The sequence below is a fragment of the Fusarium proliferatum genome (genome assembly GCF_900067095.1).
Source record: "Fusarium proliferatum ET1 genome assembly, contig: FPRO_scaffold012, whole genome shotgun sequence".
NCBI classification, from domain to species: domain Eukaryota; kingdom Fungi; phylum Ascomycota; class Sordariomycetes; order Hypocreales; family Nectriaceae; genus Fusarium; species Fusarium proliferatum.
The window spans coordinates 541,140-560,388 of record NW_022194801.1 but is presented as its reverse complement, the minus strand read 5'-3'; the positions used below and the strand labels follow the sequence as shown (position 1 = coordinate 560,388).

Here is a 19,249-nt window from a genome sequence, read left to right as displayed (position 1 = left end):
TCTGACCTTTTTTTTCTTTAACCATGTGTTCCAACGGAGTAATCGCCTACGGTATCACCTCATTGAAAGTTATGTATCATATGCTACCCTGTTGTCTTGATCACCTCCCAGATATAATGATGTGACAGGATACTGTAACAACCTCGTTGATGGATGGACGTCGGATTTCGGGCCCGGGTGATGAACATTGAGGGAGAACCGGCCAATAAAATCGAGGCTTGGCTCGGCTTCAACCGGTCAGCTCAGCGGACCGGATCGATCATTTCAATCGGGGCGGTCATTGAATCTTGCCGTTTTCTCGTGGGCGGAGGATGTAACGGGGGGCCGTGTCGTTACGGATGTTGCCCGGACTGGACACCCGAGGATGTGCGTCTCGATGCAAATCGCTGCATGGATGTTGAAACCTGATCACGAACTGGCGGATGCCAAAGAACAACAAGTAGGTTGGAGCATGAGGTAACGACCTCTGATGCCTTCCAGGCGTATCTCGTTGTAAATCGACGATTGCTTCAGGAATATGGTGCGATAGCATCTGCCGTTCTTTAAACGCTGGGTTCAGACAACGAAGAGCCAAGGTCCTGGCTGCGAGTATTCAAGGTAGTCAGTCTATGGCTCTGGATCCTTAGGTCCTTGGTGTTGATATTAAACAACCAGCTGCGCATCGACATGCCACTTCTATTGGAACACACCATCATCACTCCCCTTCAGATCATCTACAAATCAACACCCCTCAAAAGTCCCAACTACCGGTCCGGCTGAGACGCAACTCGAGTTGATGACTGGGTGAGCCGCATCGGCACTCATGGGACTTGAGTAGCAGTGACACATTGACTCAAGAGTGAGCGGGGATCTGTTTGCACAGGTTTCCCGGCAGTGACGGAAAGATGGACACAGTGGAGGACAGAGATAAGCAAGCGAGGAGTAATTCTCCGCTTGAGTGCGTTCTTGTTACGTACGCATCGCAGCAGGGGTCCTTTTGGTGGTTTGCACGATGGCAAGCAATAGGGCGCCGTTTGCTGAGATAGCAGAACAGCTACTGCAGGTTGGGCGTTTTGTAAGCCACATTCTTGAGCTCCCCCGTGCGGAGTTAGGGGGTCATGTAGTTTCCCGGCTCCGACTCCGGCTCCGGCCCGGAAATGTAACAGAGACGGGTATTTGTATGCAAGATTGTGCTGCTACAGACCAAGTCATTGCACATACATACTGTACATATGTGAGTGAGAAGCGTGTGGGTGAGACATGGCGGTTGTTGATAGCTGCCATTGACGAATGGAAAGAAAGCAGGGGTAGTATTCGTCTCTGCGGGGTTTGTTGTTAGGAGGATTTCGACCATCGTGAAAAAAGCCAAGACGTAAAACAATCCACAATAAGAGGCAGGGATAACGCAACCCGAGGCTGCACGTCCATTGTTGGTGTTGTCGTTGCAGGGATCGATTATGTCCTTCTTGTTCTAGATAATTCTTACGAGACGAGTGAGAGATGGTTTTGATAGACCGACGCGTTATGCTATGTAAAAATGTCAAGATGGAGGCGTCGTCAACGTGACGTGCGCCTCAGGTTCATGATTGGTTGTGTGGGAGATATAGGAGGTGTGGAAGGGGGGCTTTAGATAAGTGCTGATGCATATTGAAGTTCGAGATTATGTATTTAATACCTTAGCTTCTAGAGAATTGGGATCTTTGGGAACCATAAAGATATTGAGATGCTTCGAAATGAAGAGAACAAAGAAAGAAAGAAAGAAAGAAAGAAAGAAAGAAAGAAAGAAAGAGGGCTGGAAAGAGATCATGGTCAGCTGTCAATGCCAAACAAGCCCCTAGACATACAAAGTTTACCTAGAGGAAGATCATGATGGAAGTTAGCTGCTAGGCCCAGGGAGTTGCTCTTTTGCTCCTGCGAGGGCTGCACGAGATTGGATCCTGGGCCCTGGTTTCTCGATCGCCTGCAGCGGTTTTGCAGGAAAACGATATCAAATCCCGGGTGGGCCAATAAGGCTTGGTCTTGGTTATCGACTTGCCTGTCTCGGGATAACGTGAACTTTTGACCGGCCGGGGTCTTTTGTTCTATTTTTCTAGACTTTTTTCCTACCGTGTCATTGAAAATTCTGACGATGTTGTAGGCGATGCTGCTATGTTCAACGGGCTGGGAACTTGTAGTGGAATAGGCAGGTGATCGTTGTAATACGGTGAAGATGGGAGGCAGAAGACTGAACGCCATTCCTGCAAACCTCCTTGGCACATGGACTAACTAACATAAACGAAACTGGACTGATCTCGATTGGAATGGCTATGCTGTGTACTGTGTCATCTCCTAAGTCGAAGAAAGTTACTCTTGATTCCCAATACGTAAGGTATTACATTGACAATCCATCACCTGACAATTGGTGTGTACTACGCCTCCTGAGGATGGCAGAAAACGTAAGACTTTAACCCCAAGTAATAAAATTACTTTGGCAGATTTACTATGAGAGCTACTTGTCTTCGTAAGTTCAGTGTTCAGTAGGTAAGGTACTAAGGCAGGCTCTCTGGTCAGTTTATTTTTACATCCCGACCTAGAGTCCCAAGTCTTTTGACCCTCCAATGTCCATGTTGATTTCTAACATCAATCAATATCTTAATGCTGACTAGTCGTTGGACAGAGATGACAGAGAAAATAACGACAACGCTCGTGACCTTCCCTGGTAGCCTCTGAGCCTATCACATATGTTCCAGCTTTACCGACATCTTTGTTTCACCCCCAGAACAGACGCATAGGTACCTACTATTCAGGTACACTCTCAACGTACGTCTCCTTTCCCCTCAAACAGGGAATGAGAAAAGCTTTTACCCCAGGTCTCTGTTAGCTGAGCACATTTTGCCCTGACCAATTGAGGCTGCAGACTCCATTGAACTGGCTCTGCACTGGCCTCTCGCTCTCGCTCTCCCGGCCGAGATTGCTTTGTCTCTGGCTTCGAGTGATCATCCCCCGCATTGAGGTCCACTGTCGAGTCTTTATCTATAAGGGTACGTACCTGGTTGGACAATACTACTAGGTACCTAAGGTAAGGTAACCTACGCACAGGGCACTCGAATCAAAACCCTTGTGTCCGGCGTCCTGGGTCATGTTCTTAGACTAACATATACAAGCTACTCACCGAACCCAGCGGCCTAGAAGAACTCCAAAAAGGTCGTCAACCCCCCCCAGTCCGCTTCTCTTCGGCCCACGCTTTCTTGTCTTCCCTCGCCGAACCGCCGCAAACCGAACCGCGACATCATATTCCATCAGCCTTGTCTTTTTATTTATCGCCTGTCAATCCGAGCCTCGCCCGCTTTTGAGCTGACCTGCCTGCCTCAAGCACGGCGACGTCGTCGTCGACGCCTGCGCTGGGCGTCTTATCGAGCCCCAGCACCACCACCTTTTCAGCTCGGCATTCCAATCGCCAAGGGACATCAACGAGACCTCCTCCAAATTCCTGTCAGCCATTGATGATGGCCCCGTATCAACCGGCTTCCGGGGCCTCAGATTCGAGTCCCGCCGCATCGATCAGTAACGCACAAGGTTCAGCACAGCAGACGCCTGGCGGAAACGCAAACCAAGCACCTCAACACAAGCGCGTATATCAAGCTTGTATCCCTTGTCGGCGGCGCAAAGTGCGATGCGATCTTGGCAGCGTCGACAACCCCCACGATCCTCCGTGTGTGCGCTGTCGTCGCGAGAGCAAAGATTGCTATTTCAGTGCTACTCGTCGCAAGCGCAAGACTGATGACGATGGAAGTGATCAGGACGATTACATCACGAGAAATGGTCGCAAGCGAACTAATAGAAATGCGAGCCCTCCGCCATTCATCGAACGCAGATCCTACAGCAATGTTCCCTTGACCCCGGGAGGTTCCCGAGGACAGTCCCAGCCGCTCCGTCGTCCTGATGGTAACCGGGCTGGTCGCGGGAGGGATGAGTGGGGGGCGGAAGGTGATGCCAACCAGACTCTTGAGAACATCGAAGCTCAGACGGTGATGCGGCGAGGCGTATTTGGTCCCCAGGATGCACTGGACCTGTTGTATAAAGCTGCAACGGATAGGTATGATCTGCAACTGCTCGAGCCTCAATCAATTCCAGGCTGAATGCTAACTTCCGACAGTCCCGCTGTTGACCGTGAACGCAGAGAAAGCACTTCATCTGCTCATCCTGCGCCCCCTCGACCCCCACCTGAGGATACTGGCCCTTATGGTTATGTCCCCAGATCGACTTCCAAACCACCAAAAACGGAACAGCCCATCGATCCTGAGCTTTCACGGCCCGAGCTTAGCTCGCAGCCCGGGTATGCTGAAGCTATCAAGGCATGGCAACGCTTCCGTTTTGTTCGTGCTGGTTGGTTCACAGCCCTGGAAGCGATCGAATACATTGACTAGTAAGACTACTTTCAACGTCTGTCAGAATTAATATGCTAATTCTTCTAATAGTTACTACAAATACTTGTCTCCCCTGACACCTATATCGCCGCCCACGTTCAGCAACCCTGCATCTCATGTCACTTTACTTTACGAAGAGCCTATTTTGACCGTTACGCTGCTGACGATTGCCTCGCGATACCGTCAAATGCCCGGTACTGGTGGTCATTGCCGATCGCACGCAATCCATGAGCAACTATGGATGTATTTACGGGGAATGATCGAGCGATGTTTGTGGGGACAGGAAGCCTTTGGTGGTGGCTTTTGCGTGCCACCAAGCACCAGTGCTATTTTTGACGAGTCTCAAACGAGCAGTACGGCACCTTGGCGCGGACTCCGCAAGGGCAGTTTGCGAACCCTGGGAACGATTGAGTCGTTAATGATTCTGACCGAGTGGCACCCTCGCGCCCTGCACTTCCCGCCCACCGAGGCCACCGATGAACTAGTTCTTCCTATGGAAGCCAGCTTCCAAGCTATCACAGCTGCCGACGAGGACCCAAGCAAGACTTTGGGCACTGGTTTCGGCGGCAAGAGGATTGAGAGCTGGCTCGAGCCCGCGTGGAGAAGTGACCGAATGTGCTGGATGTTGCTCAGCACTGCAAATGGACTGGCATATGAGCTGGGTGTCTTTGATGATATCGATGAGCTACTGAGAGACGACGCTATTACTCGCCCCGAGTATCAAGAAGAATCGTACCGGCAGAGAGCTTTCCGAATTAAACGTCTCTTGCTTATCTATACCACGCAACTGGCAGGTAGGCTCGGCTGGACCAACATGGCTCCAGCTCATCTCAGGAGAAGCGATCCTGCTCTGGCTCGATTCCGACCTACGTCAGTGGATGGAACAACTCCTGGGACGAACCCTTCTTCGTTGTCTAACCACTTCAACTATGTCCCTGATCTAGAACTGGATGACCAAATCATTCATTGCTGGGCCGGCATCAGCAATGCTATGGAGATGGGTAACGAAAAGATTTTCCGTTCACGGAAGTATACCACACAAATCATCCAGAATGGAAAGTACATAAGCATCCTCAAGGAGTTTGAGCCTCTTCTCCGCGATTGGTGGAGAGAATTCGAGCTGTTCCGTCTGCCCGAGTTTATCAGACACATTCTGACGATCGAGTATCAATATGTGCGCATCTACATCAACTCTCTTTCACTTCAAGCCGTTGTCGAACGCTGCACCAACCAGGCTGGGGCGACAGCCAACTCGGGGCACCATGGAGCTTCAGCTGTGAATGGTCACCCACAGTTGTCGCCTCAGACTATGATCAATTATGGGAAGCTTCCGCTGGGTCAGCTTGGTGGGTTCACTGCCCATGACCAGGAGTATATCCGTGAAGTGGTTGAGGGAAGTCGAAACCTTCTTCGCACAGTTGTCGAGGGTCTTCTGCCTGGCGACTATCTCAAGCATGCTCCCGTACGAACATATTTCTGCATCATCAGTGGTGCCATGTTCCTGCTCAAGACCTTTGCTCTCGGTGCCCCAAGATCAGACGTCAGAATGAGCATCGAATTGATGGACGCAACTGTTGAGGCGCTGAGAAACTGTGTCGTGGACGACGTCCATCTGGGAATCCGTTTTGCAGACCTTCTTGAGTCTCTGACGAGCCGCCTCCGCAACCGATTCATCCAGGCTCCCACCATGCAGCAGGCTTCTGGCAGGGGTCAAAGTCCCGTTCCAGATGGCCAGACCCAAAATGGTGATAGTGTTGCTGCGAATGGCGACGGTAATGCCAACTGGGTCGGTGGTCATGCTCAGAGACTCCGAGATGGGCTCAGCGGAAACGGTAAGCATCCTATACAAAGGGGTGTTGATATCAATACTGACGACCCCAATTCAGCGCCAGCTCAGGCTCCTACTCACGAGGCCAACAATATTTCAGCGACTCCATTTGATCTATCGGCCCAGAACTTCCCCTATCCTGGGCAGGGCTCGATGGGTCCATCCACACCTACAGTGGTGGACAATGCGGTTGCCAATATGGATGTCAGCCTCTTTGAAGACTGGAACCACCAAGGCAACGAGATGTGGTATCTGCCTCCTGGCCCAGCTTTCTTCCAAAACGTGGAGAATCCCTCCGTTGCCATGGGACCTGAAGGTGTCAACGTTGGTGGTCTCGATCTTCTTGAGTACATGGCCATGGATCCCTCTCAATTCCCCGGACTGGATCCGTCTTCTGGTCCACCAACAAGCCACGCCTAGTTGGGCCAAGCCTTACCTCACCCTCGTGTGCTGAGAGGTTCTCTATGCTTATACCTTCTCGTATTAATGGTTGCAAGTTGACTGGCCAGAGGCCCTTCTCTCACTGAACCAACTTCTAGTACACTTTTTTGATGTCGGGAGTATATCTATGGAAGATTGAAGTCTTCAACGACGTAGCAGAGATTAGGAAATCCACAGTATATCAGCCAAAGGCAAGGGTTATTGTGGCTTTGTGGCAGCATACTTGACAATAGTAAGAGTACGAAATTTCCATGCAGAGCGGCGGAAATCAGGAAACAAATGACGAAAATTTAACGAGGAATTTTGCATGTTGGGCGACAGACCAAAAGATACATGCGATGGGCTTGTGATTGAAGTTGAGGATTGCAATGATCGGGGTTATTGCATTTTTGACAGTCTTACGAAACAGAAAAGTAGCACAAAAAGTTGAAAAGATCCAATAGACTTCTTTCGAAAGACCAGACAACTCTCATTGTGATGATTTAGCCTGTGATTGAGATACGTCTTGAATGAAGCAAGCCGCTGCTTTGCATGGCCGGGCAATGATGGGACTTGAAATAGCTCATGTTTCTTTCTACACTGGTCTGATCCATTTTGAACTAACCACCTCCTCCCCGTCCCTGATAAAATCAGAATAGCCTCGACCGCCTATCCAAACCTCCCACTTCCCCTCCCTTTTGCATTGATGAATATCCTCGTGTGACGAGGAGAACCGACAGACTGTGCGGGTGTAAATAGCGAACAACAGGTGCCAAGAAGAAGAAGAAGACAAACAAGGCTCGTATGTGTGGAATAGAAATGGGTACAAAAAAAAAAGAGAAAGAAAGCCGTTGGGGCTACTCGATGAAAGGGGAAAGTGTGTGGTATCATGCGTAGTTACATAGTTGAACATGTGAAGAGAACACAAATAGAAAATTATGTGAAAAGCTCTAGAGTTGAGCGTGTTCAAAAGGGAATATACAAAGTCTGGTGGGAACGCCGAGGAAGGTGAGAGTCCTCAACATAAAGTGTAGAAAGAAACATCTGGCGGTTAATCAGACACTCGAGCCGGTAGTATACACTCTGAAGCCAAGATGTAGGTAGGTAGATGGGTGGGGTGTCGTAAGGCCGTTAACGTATCGCGAGACGTGGAAGACAGTTTGTGGTGGGCGGCAAGATGATAACCATCTATATGTAACAGAGAAAATGGACGAATGGGGGCCAATATGTGGCTCGCGTTTGATGGTACCGTAGTCTCGTCTCAGACGCTGCGGCAGGGATCTGGACATCAAATCACAGACTGAATGAGGTAGCGTGTCTGGCGTGGGCCTCTTGAAGGACTGTTTCAGTCGTTAGCATATGTTATAACCCTCGCAAATCGGCGACACTTACTGTCAAGAATACCCATTTGTCCAGAACGGTCCATGCACGCCAGTTGCACGCTACTGCCGTCAACCAGGTCTAGGACAACGCTGTTGGGCAACTCCTGGACCTCGACATCAGGGATGTAGGGAGATCGGAAGTCACTCATGTGGTAGCGCTTCGTGCCTTGAGCGGTGCGGCTGCTCTGAGCCGGGAGAGCGCTCAAAATTAGGAAACCCTGAGAGTCCAGACACATGTTACGGCGCTTCCAGAGAAGGTTGTCAGGAAACTGCACATTCACATCACCCATGTAGGACACGATGGAGGGGGGCCCGGCAGTAGTCGCAGGTCGAACAGGCTCCGCCATCTCCTCGTGCACAGTTGGCGAAAGGATAGTAGGGGGCGTGGTCTTACCACGTGAACTGGAAAGGGATGATAGACGACGCATGAATCGACCAGCCCTTGACTTCTTCTTCTCACTGCTTGACTTTTCATCACCAGAGGCTGAGCTCTCAGTAGTAGCAGTGGGGGAAAGCACGTTGTCCCTGTCGCGGCTGATGGATGACCGTCGGCTGCTGATTGAAAGCCGCTTGCCCTGGTGAGTTGATGGAGGGCGGGTGGGAGACTGTGAGCCCTTGGCACCACCTGCATCAGACGATGGCGAGGTAAGAGACTTGCGGCGATCGTTAATGAAGTCCTTCACGACACTTAGAGAAGACCGTCGAGAGTGGTCTTTATCCCGATTCTTCGACTCCGATCGACGGCCTTCCTTAGACATACGACGCTCAAGAATGGTCTCCTTAGAAAGTTCAAGCGCTGCAGGGGTCCATACTGGTGAGGCCTTCTGGTGGTCCACCAAGAGGGGAGACTCCTTAAGTTCTAGTGGGTTGAACTCCGATGGTACCTTTGGTGGTTCAAGTGATTTGGCTGCGTTCTGGCTCGGATCTCGCACTATTCTAGCAGTGACCGAGATCGACTCAGGCGAGCCGCCATTCTCTTGCGCATGTGCTTCAAACTTGGACAAACGACTGGCCACCGAGTTCGAGCGCTCCCTGTGAGATTTTCTAGCTCTATCAGGTGACTCGTCTCGAGAACCAGATCGTGAAGGTGGTGTTCGCAGGTTTTGGCGGTTAAAAGAGCTAGCTCGATCCGCAATGGATGGAGATCGAGTGGGTTCACGACTCCTTCGCACAGAGAAGAATGCCGAAGATGGTCTCTCTCGGCTTGAGGCAGTAGGCGTGGGACTGAGAGTGCTCTCACCAGTGTGTGCTGAGAGTTTTTCAAGAGCCTTGATTCGTTGCGAGATGCTTGATCCCACAGTAGATTTCCTAGTCAGGCTGGGTCCATTAGGCTGCTGGGCGACCTTGTGCAAGTAAGCAGCTCCTGAGCTCACAGATCGCGCTGAGCTTGTGGTCACGTCGCCAGGGGCAAGAAGCTTGCCGTGGACAGGATTCGAGACGGTGCGGACGATGGTCGGAGATCGTTCGCCCTTCGTTGGGCTGGGAAAAACTGGAGTGACAGGGCTCTTAGCAACAGTCATCGGTTTCGCCTCATGAAGTGTCGCGCTATGCAGCTCTTCCATCAAGTCCTCATCGTCAGACAGACGTTCCTTGTCTTCGGCAAAGTCCGTTTTGATAGGCTCGATATTGGTCTTGCGCTTTTGCTGCTTTGTTTCAGGCAGCTCTTCGTTATTTTCCTCTCCATCCTTTTCTGTTATGATGATAGGGCTATTCTCGCGGGCACTTCGGTTAGGGGAATTAGATGCTGGACTTGGTTCCGTCTTCAGGTCCTGAGTCGAGAACTTCGACTTGAGGATCTTGGATGTGTCAATGGTAGGGGATAGCGGCTCGTCCACTTTGCTGATGTTGGCCGAAACCTCAGTTGTCTCCAATGCGTCAGGAGCATGGTCCGTTGTGGGCTGGCTGTTAGCAGTAGAGACTGCTGTTTCAAGAGCTGAAATATTGGTATCAGTCTCTGGTAAAGGCTCTGGCGTTGTATCCTCAATCTTCTCCTCATCTTTACTTGGAAGGGAGTCAATCACCGGCGTCAACTCTTCAGCGGTAGCAATTTCTTCACTTCTTCGTGTACTAGAGGCTTCGACATTATCAACTTCCTCGTTTTTGTCCAGGTCATGTTCATCTTCGTTCTTTGGGTGCAGGGTTTCGTCAGTTGATTCGGAAAGTGAAGATGCCTTGGTAGATATCTCCGGTTCGGAAGATGCAATGACTGGGCTATCAGGATGAGAATCGGTCTGAGCAAGATCGGAAGCTTGATCATTATTCATGGACGCTGAAGACGCATCCAATCCAATGCCTGAGTCGGCATTTGAGATGGATGGGTGGTCGGATTCCGTTTCGAGTTGAGTTTCATGATCATCTACTCGGTCTGTAGACGAATCGCCATCGCTAGATCCGGGGGGTTCAAGAGGAGGTGACGGAGCATCTGCCGCCTCAGCTGCCATATTTGCCTTCTTCTTCTCTCGGAGCTTCATAGCCTTCATTAACCTCGCCTTTTCCGGTGAAATGGTCGGTCTGGCGGGTGGGGGCATAGGCAAAACAGGAGAGCCAGGGATAGATACTCCAGAGCTTGTTGCGGGGCGCGTGAGTTCTGTATGCACAATCTGTAGTCCGTCCTGTTCAGTCGCTGTGTCTTTGTCCTCGACAGAAGTATCCTCAGCCGTGGCGGGTCCGTCCCTATTCTTCTCTTTTTTAGAGCCCTTACCAAACAACTTAAAGCCGGAAGGCATCTGAGAAACTGGGCGATATGCGCCGGCAGTGCGTGGTCTTCCGTTTGTATCAAGCGAGGGGCGCGGTCCAAGCTTCACTTTAGGCTTTCCGTAGTTGTATGATGAATAGGAATACAAATCGGGTCGGCCTGATTGCGATGACATTCGCGGCTGTGCTTCTGATTGAGAAGGAGAAATGGGCCTGTCATCAGCGCCAACGAAGTTGGGTACCTCAGATGTTGAAGCGTCAGTGAATTTGCTATGCTCTGGAGATGCGGCAAGTTCTGAGTTTAGTGTGACAGTCTCCGTAGGCAAGACAGTGTCATGACTTGTCTTGGCTGTCTTAGGTCGAATGTCTCCGTCTTCGTCGTCCTCGGCAACTGATTGGCGTTTTGTGGTGCGTTGTTGCTGCTCCTCTTCCTCCTCCTCTGCAATCTCCATTAATCGTCTTCGGCGTAACGAGCTTGAAGATGATGAATTTGACCCTGAAGCGGCATGCAGGGAGCATGCGGCCGATAGTTTCGTATCCTTAAGTTCCTTGGCTTCGGTGATTTCGAAAATGGTATCGTAGGGTGAGAATCGGTCGCAGACGGCGTTGAAGTGAACAGCTACTCTCGCTATATATCGAAAACGTGTCAGCGTATCAAGCCGCGAACGGATCTAGGCTGGGGGGAAGAAAATGAGTACGGACCTTGGATAAGACGAGAGCAATCTTCAGGCAGATACTTAATTACCACGTTCCTTCTTCGATATCTCAAGAAACCGTAGAGAGGACTCGTCTCGTCGTATCCAGCGACATTGTTGCGCACTTCGACAACGCCGCCGGAGCCGCGACCTAACAATTCAACTTCATCGCGACTCGCATACTTGAGGAGGAACCTGAACATTTAGCTACGGTTCATTTCCAGCATATAGAATGATTGTTAGACGTACCATCCTCCCGGTTCAGCGACAGCGGCCTCGTGGGCTTCCTGAACCTTTGGATCGTCCAAGCCATTCAACGACATGGTGTCTCCGTTACAAGTAGATCAAAGAGAGACAAAGCGGGAAAAAAAAGAGCGGGAGCTGGAAAGGCTAAATTGACGCCGCCGACTCGCAAGGTCGAAAAATTAATTAATAGAAAGGAGCGAAAGGAAAGGCAAGCAGAAGCACAAAAGCAGCTGCAAATGGGTCGAGCAAAGATGCTCCAGGTCGGTCGAGATTCGAAAGGACGAGATTCGAGGACGAGGTCGAAAAGGCAAAGGCGAAAGGGAAAGAAAGAGAACAACTAGAAATGAAGCTCTCCGGAAAGACGGGGGAGTCTACCAAATCAGTCGAGAGGGTAGTAGAGCTAGTCCACTCCAGTATAATTCGGGGTCGTTTCGAGTCGAGATGCCTGGCGACTGGATGAGGTTTGGCGGGTGGGAATTGGTGGGTGGGTTCCTTTACCTTAGCACCTGCGGGTCAAGGGGCGGGCAGCACCAGATTTCAGGGGCAAGGCTGTCCAGTTGACATGGATCTCGGTATATCTAATAAGATAATAAATAACCATGAACCCAATGAGTAGAATTGTGTTGGGTTGGTCTGCTGCGTCTTTGCGTTGTTTACTTGTTGGTCTTTTGTGTGTATGCCAGCCAGGTTTATCTGATATTCATTAGAGAGAACGAAAGTTTCCTTCTTCAACTTTGGCTTTGTTTCTTCCAAAAATACGTTTTCTGAAGAGGACCGTTGCAAGTCCCCCCAGGTTGAGGCGTCGATCAATCGGGTAGGTAAAGTTATTAAACTCAGCAGCAGCAAATAAGATCGGGTAACGCACAACAGGTGCTTTTTCATACCATGGGCCGAGACATATACTCAAACAGAAGAAGAAGAAAAGCATGGCACCACTCCAAAAAAAAAAGAGGAAAAGGGAAAGATTCTGGCACGCCAACGCTTGATAGGTCGTCCCAATCATGGCATAAATAAAAGGTCAATCGATTACTCCAACGCTGACCATCATTAGAGTGCAAATTGCGCGCCAGCCAAAAAGGGAGTCTCGCACTGGAATGAATGATGAATAGGTAGCGTCTTGGATTCCCCTCAGGGATCGGGTATACCAAGACAACCAACCCAATCCAGAACTACTATGCCCAACGTAGCAGTGGAGGCCATCACACAAAGTTGCGGGCACAAGGCGATACAGTGCTACTGAACAACAACTTAGGGTTGGCTGCAGGACAGAACCAAGAAAGTTCGACGAGACAATAAACAGCACCGCAAAGTAGCTTGTACATAGACGAAAAGAGTTGTGTGTCATGAAACGAAACGACGACAACTAGACGAGATGACGACTAAGCCTCATCTCTCTTGTCGCCCTCTACGAAGTGCACATATGTTGGCATACGTACCTTACCAAAATATAAAGACATAAGGTAGTTATGATGCAAACCAGCCAGACAAGAAAAGAGACCATCATGACTCGCAGAGTTCAATACTCGTTCTCTATCAAAATCAATCTAAGTTTGATCCTGAGTTCCAATTCTGGTAGATCAAAGCCACCATCAAAAAGCCTCCAAAGCCACTCCAGCAACAAAGCAACCTCCCCTCCCGCCCCGGCTTCTCCACCCCCAATCTAAGTTCACAAGGTTAACACATTTTTGGCGTCGGTTTTACCGACTCCGGAACGTTTGGAAGCAGAACCCGTCGCCTTGTCAACATACGTCAGAGTCAGAATACAACCGTTGGCACGCGACATCCTGCGACGGGGTCGTCTAGGCTGAACGATATTATGAGTTTGCAGGAGATTGTTTGGTCGGTCCCAATTACGACTGTCTGCAACATAGTCTAGTGGGTGACGCTGTAATTGCCAATCACTTGTAGTCAATAGAATGGAGCTTGACGCGAAACTAGCGATTCAGTATCCGTACCAGTCTATCCCTATCCCTTGACTAGAAGGATGGAAGCTCAGTCGAAGCATCCTAGAACAAATGAGTTAGTGGGATCCATACCTACTTACTCTAATCAAAGCATTCAACATGAGCCGCTTCGGCTGTACAGGCCTGACAAGATTGTACATCAACGTTACAATACGGATATAGATAGGCATAGTTGGCTTAGAACAGTAGATGCCAATGCATCTATGACCTAGCAACAAGCATCAGATACAAAGAATGAACTCGAAAGATCGACTCTTGTTCCAAGTCGTAATCATGTTATTATCAATACACCATTGTGCTGCATCGGCAATGTCACCCCTCCTTTCGCATGTACAAGGGCGCTCCTCAGCTAACCTATAGAAACAACTCGAGGCTGATCAAGCTCCTTTCAGCTCTGTGTAAACCCACTCAAGACATGAATCCCATCACAGCACCTTGCATACACATCATATCACCGCACTTTGCAAGCCCTGGTCCAAGGAGATGGGGAATGGTCCAGGTGGAGAGACGAACAACCCGCTAGATCCTTAACCTGTTCTCACTGAATGGTGAAGTTCTTGCTCTGAGACCAAGTAAGTAGTTTGAGGTATGCCCATAGTGCCTCATGTCTACCCAGTGTGTTTGAATTATGCCTGCCCAGCGGGCTTCTCTTCCGCCGGCTTATTTGCGGCTGGCTTATCCTTGCGGGCCTCTTCAACAGCGGCCTTATTCAATATAGGAACCTCATCCGATTTTGGATCTGCAATATGAGGAGGCTCCTCTGTAACCACTTCATCCAGTGAAGTTGGCACAAAACTCCCTTCCTGAACAGCTATAGGGGGTTCGGATTGGGGCGCGTTGCTAGTCGCTGATACACCGACGGCGGGCGTGCTACCGTCTGCAATCTTTTGTTTAGTCTCGCTGACGATCTTGTCTGCCTCACTGACCTGGGACGCTGCACCTTCCATCTCCACTGCAGCCTCCTTGTTCTGGTCCAGTCGGACGACCATGCAAGACAGGTTGTCAGTGCTGAAGCGGTTTAGTGCATAGTCAACAAGCTGCTTTGAGGCCGATATGGGATCCTCAACATTGCGCACGAGATCAACCGCTTCCTGGTCACTACATACGTCCCAAATCTGTGGTTGTTAGCATCTCGTGGTTTCCAGTTGCATCTGAGGCTTGACTTACTCCATCGCAAGCAATGATAATAAACTCGTCACTCTCGGCCTGAATGACCGTCTCCGTGGTATAGGGGTGGCCCGTGACAAGCTTCTTCATGTAGGCATCACCAAGAGCCCGGGTTACAGCCAGAACACCGTTGACGCGGTTATTGAGAATCAGGCCTCCAGCAGCGGCGATCCTTTTACCCTCGACTTCGTCACTGCCCTTGTGGTCGTAAGAAAGTCTCAGAGCCTTTCCACCTCGGCAAAGAATGATACGGGCATCACCAACATTTGCGGTGTACAGTACCCTTTGTCGTCCGCTACCCTTTCCTTTTGAATTTGTAGCTTTGGTTGCCTCGTCATTGGAAGCTCCATCTTTTGCCTTGTCCATTTCAACAGGCTCTTCCGGCCTAGCGGACTTGATGGCTGATCGGTCATTCGACGCTCGATCCTCCCAGCGTAAGACTGCAACAGCTGCAGTGCAACCACTGTTCTTTAGGGGTAGCTTTTCCAACTGTGCATCAGCGGCCGTGAAGGCCTGGTCTAGGACTTCAGGAATCAGAGCATTGGGGTTTTTGCGTATGATATCCTCCAGAATAAGGTGCAGCTTTTTGCCACACCAGTCGGCTGCAAATGTACCAGCATGTCCGTCAAAAATAGCAAAATAACCATTGTCTGACTCAACCATGTCGGAGGAAACAGATTCCCGATCCTCACCTTCAGGCTTGTCCTTTAAAGACACATCGTTTAAGGCTGGAGTCTGCACAAAATTATAAAGAAAGGCATGAGTGTCTTCCATAGTGCGACGACATTTCTTGTTCCTATCTTCCCAAACACCAACGCGGAACGTAGACTTGGGACCCGGCATGGATTCTCCAGCAGAGTTATTATGCTGACCCTGGGGGACTGCAAGAGCGGGATCCTGTTTGCCAAGCTTCTGGAGAGGTGTCTGGGAGCTCACTTCAGAGCCCCCGCTGCGACTGCTCTGGGAGAAGTTGAGCGAGTTTTTGGCGGAGGCCAGAAGACTACTGGCCCGACTACTGACGCTGCTGTTTCTGCGTTTCTTGTCGGTCGACCCACCGGTATCTTGTCGAGTAGGAGGACTGCCATTTCCACTGCGCTTCTCACCGCTTGCAGCCTGATCGGTCGTCTTAATTGGAGCCGGAGCGCTGGGGCCTGGGCCAGGTTCAGGAGAAGGGGATTTATCGGATTTTGAATCGCTCTCGGATTTGTTGCCCGCTGAGTTGTTGGAACTGCCGCCAAACATTCTATTCAGCAGACTTCCTCCAGTCGAGGAGAGACTGCGACGCTTGTTGCTCGCCAGCTTGTGTTAGGGACAAGAGAATACTAGGTGGCGTTGCGCAGAGAGGGAATGTCAGCACTGTTGATGCTGTGGAAGGCTGGAGCTTGGTATCGGTTCTATCGTCGTCGGAGTAAGACTTTGCGGAATCGCTACACGCGAACGTTGCGGGTAGCTATGGAAATATACCGTCGTGGTAAGGGTAGGGGGCGGGGTGCTGGTCGAGACCAGCTTGGCGTGTTTAATTCGTCGGCGCAAGACGGACCTGTAAGAGTTAGAGAGGATGAACCGAGACCATCATTCTATGTCGTCAAGGATGATAAATAAAGGAGGATAGGAATAGAGAAATGAGTGCGTGCAGGTAGTAAGGAAAACGTTGATGATGTAGCTAAGCGCGCTGACTGATAAGTATGACTTCTGTTGTCCCCCCAGTGATAGTTGTTGGAGATCGCCACAGTTCACACCATTGGAACTATCAGACGGCGGGGACAGAGCCGTACTTAAACTCGATGCAACACCAATGAGCCGTGTCGACATTTGGGTATGATGAGGCAGAGGCATGATGCTGAGCGCATCGTAAATCAAGAAAACGTGACGTAGACGCCACAAGGGAAGCGGCTGCGCTGGCGGGGAATAGGTAATCATATAGATCTGATAATCCACGAGCCCAATAAACAGGACCATGATGCGGCTGGGGCTAAGAACAGAGGGAGCACATGTATCGAAGTAACTTGATAGTTCTTCCAATACAGCAGTGCAGTGCAGTACGTTGAGGGGAGCAGTAAACGAACGTACCTGGCGCTGAAGGTGTAAAGACTATTTCAACACTGGAGATTTGAACTTGAAAATGCTCAGAAGACAGAGAGGGACGCTCTGCACCTGCGAAGTAAGCGGATCAAGTAAAGGCTTAATACAAGCCAGCGAGTCTACAGAAAGTCGTGTCGTAGTTGATGAAGAGTTGGCAAGGTTGCTTTAGGACGTTTCGTTGGATGAATTAGCTGGGCTAATAAAGTACTACCAAGAACCAGAGGTGAATGGATGGAGTGGAGGGCGCAGCTACCTGACGCACTGCAGCTGGTGTAACGGGGACGGATTGGTGAGGGTCAGTGGGGGCGGGGAGCTGCGCTTAAGCTGGAGGTGCCTCAAGATCTGATTGTGCGCTATGTCTGGCTGTTGGCCACTGACGTATCCACGGGCTAGTGACGTTTACTGGTTCACGGCCGCACTGTTTAGCGCTGTGCAGACAAATGGATCTTGGGCAAATTTGCGATTCTCGGCTTTGGGTTTCAATAGAAATGGAGGTGTCGATCTTAGCAATGAATCAGCTCTGGGAAACGCATATTAACTGGACCCTGATTTTGCGTGTTAGTTATTGACACGTTTGATATGTGTTTCCAATAGTAACTCGGTGCGAAGGAAGCCATCCTCGACCCGAGACATCCGGAACTAGCATCTAAACAATCCCACAATTGCTCTCTCGTCAGTCAGATGAAGCTAACAGGCTCGGAGTTAATTTATCCTACGATCAAATCCGTTCTCATGCGACCAGCTTCTTTTCCCATAGCCGTTGCGGGCTGTACACGTGGAGCTCTGGGGCTGCCGTCAAAGCCATGCCCAGATAGGTTGCCGTTTTTGCAAAAGGCACCGCTTTGTGTAACCTAATAGATTCTACTTTACCCATCATCCAAATTGAGGATGTTTATATGTGCGAGTATATCAACATAAACTGAAGTAGACGGAAATCGACTGACAAGTTGGTCAAGTGTCGCCCACGTTTTCAACAGACCTGACAAGCAGCGAGTACTGTTTTCTATAAAGCACAGAAACACCTGCAAAGCTGATGGTATGTAAGACAATTCTCCAGACACCAATGCACCGGAACAAACATAGTACCATGAAGCTCCCTTCCTTCTTCCTATGGCCAAAGATAGATCATGACATCGGACATATGACCATCTTCTGTGGCCTAAGGGTCCAAACAATGGTAGCGTACCCTCCTTTAAACTGATATGGCGGTGATCATTGAAACAAAGCTCCTCAGGCTTCAAGGAACCCCTGTCAGCTTGTCTATTTTCGCAAGCTATCCAGTCTTGCCTGAAGGTCGTCGTCAACAGGATCACCACCGCCGTCACCGCCTCCGCCACCAACCGCCTGAGCGATCTTACCCTCAGGTACCGCTGCAGTTCCCAGAGCAGTAGGTGTTTCACCGAGCTGGGGTTGTATTAGTGACGAGGCTTGCATAGCATCACCTTTATGACTTACCGCCTGGTTAAAGTCCACACCAATCTCTTCCAAGACTTGCTCTACCACCTCGTCACCTTCTTCTTCGATTCCCACATCCATGGCATCATCAATGGCATCATCCATCATCTCTTGTCGTTGGTCCATGATATCGTTTTCGCGTTCAAACTCCATGGCGATTCGTTGAAGCTGGGGAAGATTCATCGATTTATTCATGCTTCCCAATGCCATGGTAGCGCCCTTCATAGCCTGCATCATTTGTTCGTTCGTTCTGTATGTCTGTGCCGCATCTGGTCAGCCTCTGGTCTACGCTAGTATCCGATGTATGCAGTTACCTGAAGGCGAAGCGAAATCTTTTGTAATTGACTGCGCATGCTGTAAAACTTCTCGACGTATCGCCTCGTGCGGACCAAATCCTTGGCCTGAATCTTGCAAGCTCCCATCTGTCCATTCTTGGCGCTCGTTTTGATTTGTTGAATAAGGGTCTTCTCTTGCTTCTCCAGCTTGACGCGCATCTGATCAAGTTCGCGGATGGCCTTATCTAGCATGCGCTGGTTCTTGCGTAGACGCTCCGCGGGCGTCATGCGCTTTCCGAATGCCCATTCGAGGATCTATATCGTGAGTGAATTAGCCATCATGGGCTCGCCGCATTGTCGCACGACACCGCTGTTCTTACATTCATGATGTGCGGGGGTACTGGTGGTTGACGGATGAAAGAGGGTAGGTCTTGGTAAAGCGAGGTCGCAGAGTCGTTCTAGGGGGAGAAGTCCTTGCGAATAGTAAATAAGTAGGCGGCAGAAATGCCCAAGGCAGCGAGAAAAAGATCAAGCCTTGATCCAGATGCGTGGTAAGAGTCGCTGGCCTTGTCGCGCTACGGATGTCCCGACACTACGTAATCGGACTGGGCCAACCTTGAAAGACCGCTTCCATTGCTTGCACGAGACGATACGGC

The 19,249-nt window shown here is 50.2% G+C and overlaps 4 protein-coding genes across 4 annotated transcripts; 1 reads left to right on the top strand and 3 right to left on the bottom strand.

Moving 5' to 3' along the window:
- Nucleotides 1-3,461: 3,461 nt before the first annotated feature.
- FPRO_13282 (uncharacterized protein) lies at nucleotides 3,462-6,633 on the top strand (the record flags this gene model as incomplete). Its single annotated transcript, XM_031222718.1, has 4 exons — nucleotides 3,462-4,054; nucleotides 4,115-4,384; nucleotides 4,437-6,217; nucleotides 6,272-6,633. 4 exons carry the CDS (start codon nucleotides 3,462-3,464, stop codon nucleotides 6,631-6,633), a joined length of 3,006 nt encoding a protein of 1,001 aa, XP_031088149.1.
- A 1,293-nt stretch (nucleotides 6,634-7,926) lies between these two features.
- FPRO_13281 (uncharacterized protein) lies at nucleotides 7,927-11,727 on the bottom strand (the record flags this gene model as incomplete). The annotated part of the gene is made up of 4 exons (XM_031222717.1): nucleotides 7,927-7,973; nucleotides 8,026-11,337; nucleotides 11,412-11,599; nucleotides 11,654-11,727. 4 exons carry the CDS (start codon nucleotides 11,725-11,727, stop codon nucleotides 7,927-7,929), a joined length of 3,621 nt encoding a protein of 1,206 aa, XP_031088148.1.
- Nucleotides 11,728-14,240: 2,513 nt separating this feature from the next.
- FPRO_13280 (uncharacterized protein) lies at nucleotides 14,241-16,023 on the bottom strand (the record flags this gene model as incomplete). The annotated part of the gene is made up of 2 exons (XM_031222716.1): nucleotides 14,241-14,729; nucleotides 14,782-16,023. 2 exons carry the CDS (start codon nucleotides 16,021-16,023, stop codon nucleotides 14,241-14,243), a joined length of 1,731 nt encoding a protein of 576 aa, XP_031088147.1.
- A 2,100-nt stretch (nucleotides 16,024-18,123) lies between these two features.
- On the bottom strand, nucleotides 18,124-18,979 carry FPRO_13279 (putative class E vacuolar-protein sorting and endocytosis factor; the record flags this gene model as incomplete). Its single annotated transcript, XM_031222715.1, has 4 exons — nucleotides 18,124-18,267; nucleotides 18,319-18,576; nucleotides 18,633-18,908; nucleotides 18,974-18,979. 4 exons carry the CDS (start codon nucleotides 18,977-18,979, stop codon nucleotides 18,124-18,126), a joined length of 684 nt encoding a protein of 227 aa, XP_031088146.1.
- Nucleotides 18,980-19,249: the final 270 nt, after the last annotated feature.